The sequence below is a fragment of the Meleagris gallopavo genome, chromosome 16 (genome assembly GCF_000146605.3).
Source record: "Meleagris gallopavo isolate NT-WF06-2002-E0010 breed Aviagen turkey brand Nicholas breeding stock chromosome 16, Turkey_5.1, whole genome shotgun sequence".
Classification (NCBI taxonomy): domain Eukaryota; kingdom Metazoa; phylum Chordata; class Aves; order Galliformes; family Phasianidae; genus Meleagris; species Meleagris gallopavo.
In genome coordinates, this window is record NC_015026.2 from 8,614,600 (window position 1) to 8,623,065 (window position 8,466).

The window sequence follows — 8,466 nt, forward strand, 5'->3', positions numbered from 1 at the left end:
TGGGGGGATTTGGGAGCAGGGTGCAAGGGGTGGGGGGGTCCGCGGTGGCAGCGCTGCTCCTATTGCACAGCATTACCCTGTGAGCACACACTGCTATTTTTAGTTGCTGAGTCCTTGTTGATGTCGCATCGTAAAAGCCAGAGCCTGAGAACCAGAGGAGCTTGGGGGGGGTGGGCAGGGAAATGGCCCCCAGGCATGGTCCTGTGGGGCTGGGGGGTGTCCTGGGTGCTTCCCAAGCTCTTGGGTTGTGTTATAGGTCTCCAGATCTGGTCCTCACGGTGCTCTGTGCCTTTTGCCTGCCAGCCATCAGGGAGAGGGGTGGGAAAGAGTGAGGGGGGAGCGGGGGTGAGAATGAAGGCAAACACAGCCACGCTGCGCCTTGCGTGAGCAGGAGGCAGGCGGCGAGCCGTGGTGCCGGCGGGTGTCTGCAAAGAGGGTCTGTGGCAGCCTGGGAGCACGGTGTCATGCCCTGGTGTTGTGCACCATGTCAGCTCCATGTACTGCAGCATCAGCACAGCACCCTGCATCAGCACCGTGCCCTGCAGCAATCAGCCCTGTGCACTGCATCAGCTGTGTGCATCACTGCACGGTTGAGGTTCAGCACCTGCCCTGGGAGGTGCTGCAGGTCTTGCATGACCCCAGAGGGTGACCCCAGAGCTGTTCTAGGAGCTCCGGGGCCATCTGGGCTGTCTCTGGGGACAGAGGGGATGATATGCACCAGGGTGGCCATAGCCAGATGTGAGTGTGGCTGTGTGTGTGGCAGGGGCAGGATGATGCAGGTTCCAGGCACTGTGGTGTCCCCACCATTCCCATCTCCTCTGATGGACATAGCCCTTCCTGAGGTCACCCTTGGGGCACTGTGTCAGAATCCCCACTTGCAGCCGCAGTGGCTTTTTAGGACTGCTTAGTGGAGCCCCTTGACCCCATATGGATCCCACCACAGTGTTGGAGGGGGGTGGCACTTTCCTTGGGGCTGTAGCAGGGAGTGCTGCACAGCCCTGGGGACGCAGCCACTTCCTCCTCCCTCTCCTACAAAGGGACTTAACCTTGCTGCTGTCAACAGCTTGATTTGATGCCATTAAAGCGCTTGCTCGGAAACAGCCTACATCAGGCAGCAACATCTGCTCAGTCCCTGCTCCTGCAAAGCTGCGGCACAGCTCAGGGCAGAGGTGGCCTCGAGCTCCCCAGATAGGCCAGTGCTGCTGGCACTGTGTGGCCTCCCGACAGCACAGGGCTGCAAGCACTGCACCTCGCTGGGAGCTCAATCTAGATGGAGAACCAATGCACAGCTGGGGCACAGTGCTGCCCCAGGAGCTTCCATGTGTGCACATCCAATTGTGCGCCCAGCACTGCACCCCTTGCATGTGTGCACACCCTGCACGAATGCAAAACCTGAATGTGTGCATGCCCCACATGCATGCATGCCCCTGCACATGTGCACATCCTACATGTGTGTCCCCCACATGTCCTCACCCTACATATGTGCCCACGCGCTTTGCTCAGCCTGGCATTGCCCCAGCTGTTTGGAAAAGTAATAATAATTAATAATAAAAGAGCAGGGAGGGGGAAGGCTCCCCTAAAAGCACCAACCTGGCATTTTCTCCATCCGATTCCATTTTTCAAACCCACTTCCATGTGCGGCATTAGGGGCTCTTTTCTCCCTTTCATTCTCTCCCTGCCGCTCAGGGCTGCCCCAGAGCCTGGCTTTGATTTTCTTCCTTTGTTCTCACAGCCCCTGTCCCCCCCCGCAGCCTTGGAGCAGGACAGGGCAGCCCCCACACCCCTTCACCATTAGGGGCTCCAGCAGCAGGCTTACCAGATCCTAATGGAGCTGTCTGTTCCCCGAGATATATGCCCTAACCACGTGCACTGCCCGTGTGGGCCATGAAATGCAGCTGCAAAATGGAGCAGCGAGGTGGAAAGAGAAGGAAAAGAGGCTCTGGGTGGAGATATGGGGGAGGGATTGGGGTGCTGGGGTGGTGCAGCATTGCTGGGCATCCCATACAGAAATAGATGCCTGCATGCATGGAGAAACCCCAAAAAACTGCTGAGATGTGAAAACTGTCCGTGGGACATTGCAGAAATTGAGGCCAGCGTGGGACTGATGAAGTATACACGGGAGCTGTGGGCAGAGGGGCAGTCCGGATCTGCACTGATTCGATGCATTTTGGCACGGTGCTGAGCTCAGCACCTGGCAGGTGCTGGGTATGATTTATTAAGTTCCTTGAGGAGGGGACAGCATGGGCCGCAGCAGGGTCACTGCAGGAGCAACATCACGGGGGGACCCCACACCTCCAACCCGCTGGGGTCGGGCAGGTTGCATCCCCCAAACACCGATCTCTTCTTGAGCACGCAGGGCCCCGCTGTGAGCTCAAAGCGGGGTGACCCAGGTGCTTCCCCGCACCTCGCGCGGGCGGGGAGAGGAAATGGGGCCGTTTAATGACGGCTGTGCTGAGCGCTCGCCTAATCGGCGGCTGCTGGCGGGAGCAGACAGCTTCCAGATGGCATCGCACCGGCGCTGGGGTTATTGGCTGGGGACGGGGGGGGGCTGCGGGAGGCGGCTGCAGGCACAGACAGGCAGACCCAGGAAGTTGAAATGAGTTTTTTCTTGCAGCAGAGCCCCGCGTTCCTGTCCCTCCAGGCTGCTGCCTCCAGTAATTATCACAATAATTACAAAGAATGGCAATGAGCGGGTTGTTTGCGCAGGGTGCCGGCAGCACCAGGAGGAAGGGTTACCCCTTAGGGTCTTTGCAGAGTGATGGGCAGCGGGTGCGTGGAGCACAGAGAACATGAGGGGATCCAGCAGTGCTTTGGGGTGGCAGCACCCTGCGGGCCACGGCTGGGGAGGGGCTTCCACCCTGTGAAGCTGTGGTAGGTGGGGAAGAAGCACACTGCAGGGTGAGAGGAGGCAGCAGGACGCCCAGACAACCCCCAGCCCACAGGATGTAATGCAGGGCGATGCGATGTGGGGAGATATGCTGGAGGATGATGCAGGGTGATGCGGGGCAATGCAGGGTGATGCGATGCAGGGCGATGCGACGTGATGCAGGGCCAGCTGCTGAGATGGGGGGTGGTGCAGGGCGATGCAAGGCAAGGTGATGCGATGGAGAGCGATGCGATGCAAGGTGACAGTGCAGGGTGATAAAGTGATGCAAGGCAAGGTGATGTGATGCAGAGCGATGCAATGCAAGGTGACAGTGCAGGGCGGTGTAAAGCAATTCAATGAAAGGTGATGTGATGTAGAGCAATACAACGCAAAGTGATGTGATGCAGGGTGATGCAATGCAAAGTGATGCGATGCAAGGTAAAACGATGCAATGTGAAGAGATGTGGTGCAGAACAATATAAAGCATTGCAGTGTGAGGTGGCAATGCAATGCGATGTGAAGCAATGCAGTGCAAGGCGATGCAATGCAGAATGATGCAACACAAACTGATATGATGTGATACAGAGTGATGCAATGCAAGGTGACAGTGCAGGGCAGCGTATAGCAATGCAATGCAAGGTGACAATGCAGGGCAATGCAAAGCAATGCAAAGCAGTGCAGGGTGATGTAAAGCAATGTAATGCAAGATGACAATGCAGGGTGATACAAACCAATGCAACACAAGGTGATGTGACACCAGGCAATGCGATGCAAGGTGATGCAAAGCGATGAAGCAATGGGAGGTGGCATGGTGCAGGACAATGTCAAGCAATGCATTTCAAGGTGATGCAATGCAATGCAAAGTGATGCAATGCTGGGCGATGCAATGGAAGGCAAGGCAACGCAGGGTGTTGCAGTGCAGTGTTAGGTGCCGTGATCACGGCAGCACGAGGGGAGGCAATTGCAGCAAGGCCATGCCCTGGCAGCAGAGGCGATGCCTGTGGTGCCACAGCTCAGTCCCCTCTACACGCGGCCGCGCTCCCCGGCCCTCCGCAGCGGCGCTGCTTCATTTGAATTCTCGCCTCTCTCTCTTCGCAGATAACAAGCCCGCGCCATGCAGTCCTTTCGAGAAAGGTGTGGTTTCCATGGCAACCAGCAGAGCTACCAGCCGACTTCACAAGATACATCACGCCTGGAGAATTACAGGCATCAAAGTCAGGCAGGGCCGAACTGCGAGCGGCAGAGGCTGGTGGCGAAGGAGTACTACAGTCAGCAGCAACTGCCATACGCGGGCTACGAGAACAGCGCCGCGGAGAAATACCACCGGGGAAACAAGCAATTAGCAGGGCAGCAGCTGCAAGGCAGGCCGGCCTTTTCCAATTACGCTGTGCAGGAGAACAGCCCCTACCCGGCGCGCTATTCGGGGGATGAGAGCCTGCAGGCGTGGGGCGGGCAGCCACCAGCGCTGCCCAAGTATGAGGACAGCCTGATGAAGAAGACGTCGCCGGCAGCAGGAGGGCGGCCGTACCACGAGCCGGCAGCGGCTCCACTGCCCTTCCGGACTCACTTCCCACAGCAGCAGCCGCAGCAGCCACCCGCGCTGCCCTACCCCAAGCTGCAGCGGCAGAAGCTGCCCAACGACGTCTCTTCGCCCATGCCCTTCTCACAGAGCCCCCATTTTGGGCAGCACTCACAGTCCTTCCCCGCCTCCTCCACCTACTCCTCCGTGCCAGGGGGCAGCCAGCCGGCACACTCCTACAAGAGCTGCACGGCACCTTCAGGGCAGCCGCCGCTGGAGCGGCCCCTGGGTAGTGCCGCAGCCTCGCCCTGGCCCCCGTGTGCCCAACCTGCATGGCTACCAGCCCAACCGCATCGGCTATGAACAGCCCCGCAGCCACCTCCACAGCCCCCGCCACCGCCGCAGCCCCCGCAGCCCCCGCAGCCTCCTCAGCCCCAACCTCAGCCCTTGCAGGGGAGGCATCATGCCCCAGAGAGCCTCCACTACCAAAACTTGGCCAAGTATCAGCATTACAACCAAGCGGGGCAGACCTACTGCCAGAGTGACGCACCGCCTGTCCGCACGCCGGAGCAGTACTACCAAACCTTCAGCCCCAGCGCCAGCCACTCTCCGGCACGCTCCGTCGGTCGCTCCCCATCCTACAGCTCTACGCCGTCCCCGCTGATGCCCAACCTGGAGAACTTTCAGTACAGCCAGCAGCCGCTCAATGCCGGTGCCTTCCCAGCCGGCATCACTGACCACAGCCATTTCATGCCGCTGCTCAACCCCTCTCCCACTGACGGGACGAGCCCGGATGCTCAATCTGGGAATTGCAAGAATTTGCCGAAGGAGAAACTGTCTGAAAACCTTCTGTCAGACCTGAGCCTGCAGAGCCTGACGGCACTCACCTCCCAGGTGGAGAACATCTCCAACACCGTCCAGCAGCTGCTGCTTTCCAAATCATCCGTGCCCCAGAAAAAGGGCATCAAAACCCCAGCGAGGACCCCTGAGCAGCTCAAAGGGCAGCACTGCAGCCCAGAGAGCAGCACGTACTCCGCAGAGCAGGTTGGGACCCCGCTGTCGGACCCACTCAGCACCCCGCAGTCCGTCCATGCTGAGACACAGGACGCTGACTATCTGAGCGGCTCGGAGGACCAGCTGGAGAGGAGCTTCCTATACTGCAACCAGAACCGCAGCCCTGCTCGTGTCAACAGCAACTCCAAGGCAAAGCCCGAGTCAGTGTCCACGTGCTCTGTCACCTCCCCGGATGATATGTCCACCAAATCGGATGACTCCTTCCAAAGCATCCATGCCACCCTGCCCCTGGAGACTTTCACCAAGTATGTGACCAACGAGAGGGACTGTCCCCGGCTGCTGCTCAGTGCGCTGTCCCAGGAGGAGCTGGCCTCCGAGATCATCGTCCTGCAGGACGCCATCAATGAGAAGGAGGACAAAGCCTGGCCCAACTCACCCATGTTGAGCAAGGAGGCCACGAAATCCCCCTTCCAACTGGAGAACCACCGGCCATGCCTGGACTCCATGGTGAAAGGCTCATGGCCCAGCCAGGGTGACTCCAGCACCCTCACTGAGCCCCTCAAGCTGGACAAGGCTTCGGGGGGCAGCACGGGGAAGGACTTTGGGGACGAGGTGTACGAGGGTCCCCAGGTGGAGTTTGCAGCCACCGAGACCAAGGACACACTTAAGGATGCGGACCCATTGGCTTTCAACTCCAAGCCCAGCATCCCAGCTGCTACTTCTAGTGCAGGGGCCTCTGGCTTCAGCTGCTATTCGAACACCACAGCCAACTCGGTGGACTCTGAAAATGCCATGGAGCACTTTGAGTGGCCAGAGGAGAACCTGGGCGAGGCGTGCCTCAGGTGGAAGGAGCTGGGCTCGGGCCTGCAAGCCTCTGACCTCCCCAAAGGCCTCTTCCCCAGCAAACTGGGAGGGTCCTCCAAGGAGAAAAAAATGCTTGTAGCTTGGACCTGTGCGATGGCGAGCAGCCAGCCAAGAGTGAGACGACCCGGGACTTTGGCCAGCAGGCAATGGAGGAGGAAGAGGAGGAGACGCTGACCTACGATGAGGCCACAAAGGTGGACAGTGAGAGGTGGCTGCAGGACACGCGGCACTGCTGCACAGCCGGGGACTTCAGTGAGATCCCTATGATCTCATCACCAGAGCTGAAGGAGTCAGACCTGGAGGTGGAGGAGTACTCCTCACTCTGCGAGCTGGCGGGCACGGAGCAGAAGTCAGTGCCCTACGCCGCCTCACCTCCCAAGCCCCCAGAGATACCCGCCGTGCTGTCTGCCAGCGAGGTGCCCATGTCTGCCGAGGAAACTGTCAGCACGGTAGAGAAGGAGAGTTCTGTGCCCTCGGCGCGTCTCTCTGGTCAATCCATCATCCTGCTGGGCCCAGCAGTGGGCACGGAGACCAAGGTGAAGAGCTGGTTCAAATCCTCCCTGCCCCACATCCAGCCTGAGGAGGAGAGTGGGGGAGTAGAGAAGTCCCACCCGGAAGCAGTGGACTCTGAACCTGTTTTGTCACTTGGGGTGAAGAAGCAACCAGCACCTGAAAATGCATTGGTGAAAACTGAGCCTGTCTCACGGGGCAAGAACCTCCGCAACAAGAGGATCCACTGCCGGCTGCCGGAGGAGGACAGTGCTGGCAATGCAGTGCCGAGCCCTTTCAGTGAGCTGCCAGCACTGTGCGTGGGGCCGGACGGACAAGGGGAGATGCTGAGCAAGAATGTGCACAGCCAGACGCCCAGGTTCACAGCGGAGGGCTTGCCGGCACGCATGTGCACCCGTTCCTTCACCGCCCTCGCTGAACCCCGTGCCCCAGCCCCACTGGAGGGGCTGAAGGCACCGATGCACCAGGAGAAGATGGGCAAGAAGCCAGCATGTGGTGTGAAGCAGCGGGTGTCTTTCAAAGCCAGGAAGCGCAGCGGTCGGCCAGCCCCTAAAGTCATCCAGAGCGCTGGTGGTGATGCCACCATCACGGTGTCCAGCTTGGTGCCAGCTGAAGAGATGGTGGGGCCGGGGCCGACGGATGGGGATGTGACAGATGGTGGGGAGAGGGACCAGCGCTCGATGATCCTGCGCTCCCGGACGAAGACACAGGAGGTTTTCTACACCAAGAGGCGGCGGGGCAAGCGGGCGGCTGATGTTCGACTGAAGAACTGTAAAGCACCCAAGAAGCTCATCTCCAACAACCACCTCCCACCCGCCTTCAAGTTGACCCCTCCGGGCAGCCCCCACAAGGAGGGCAAGGTGGGCACCAGGATGAAGCTGCCCAAGGCGGGGCCAGGGGTGGGCGGCAAGATGTCAGAGCGGCCCTTGCACTCGCTGAAGAGAAAGTCCACCTTCATCTCCCCCATCCCCGCCAAGAAGAGGAACCTCGTCCTGCGCAGCAACAGCGGTGGCATGAAGGAGGAGAAGCCGGAGGGTCCCCACAGCCTCTTCAAGAAGATGCCCGTGGCCAAGAAGGTGAAAGCAAAGCTGCCTCCCAAGAGCCCCGGCGAAGCCGTCCCCAAACCCCCCCCGGTGAAGGAGGCCCCCGACGTCTGTATCAAAATCACCTCGCGGGCGGCCTTCCAGGAGGCCACCAAGACCAAAGTGCTGCCTCCTCGCAAGGGCCGCGGCCTCAAGCTGGAGGCCATTGTGCAGAAGATCACCTCGCCCAACCTGAAGAAGTTCACCTGCAAAACGGCGGCAGCGGCCACGGTGGCAGCCACCTACGGCACCTCGCTGAGCGTGGCGGGGACGGAGCGCGAGCGGGCGGTGAAGCATGGCGCTGTGGCCCCGGCGATGGGTGACGCACGGTTGCCCAAACCGGCAGCGGCACAGAAGGCACCCACCGTGCCACCGGCTGAGCAGTTCTGCCGGAACCCCCACGGCCGAGCGCTGAAGGGGAAACTGGGCAGCGGGAAGAAGCTCTCTGCCGATGGCTTGCAGAGCGAGGGCTGCGTGCAGACTGTGGGGGCACAGCCCGGCTCGGCTGTGGCGGCCAAGAACATGGCGCTGCTGCCAAAGAAGAGGAACCGCAAGGGCAAAGCGGCAGCGCTGGGCATGGCCAAGGCACCCCTCGGCCCCACGCTGCCGCT

General features: G+C 60.2%; 1 protein-coding gene across 1 annotated transcript in view; it reads left to right on the forward strand.

Moving 5' to 3' along the window:
* The first annotated feature begins 3,927 nt into the window (after nt 1–3,927).
* Nucleotides 3,928–8,466, forward strand: part of RAI1 (retinoic acid induced 1) — a 6,406-nt gene continuing 1,867 nt past the window's right edge. The window contains 4 exon segments of the mRNA XM_031555787.1: nt 3,928–4,687; nt 4,689–4,750; nt 4,753–6,324; nt 6,327–8,463. Of these exon segments, the coding sequence (XP_031411647.1) occupies nt 3,981–4,687; nt 4,689–4,750; nt 4,753–6,324; nt 6,327–8,463 (4,478 nt within the window). The 5' untranslated portion in view covers nt 3,928–3,980.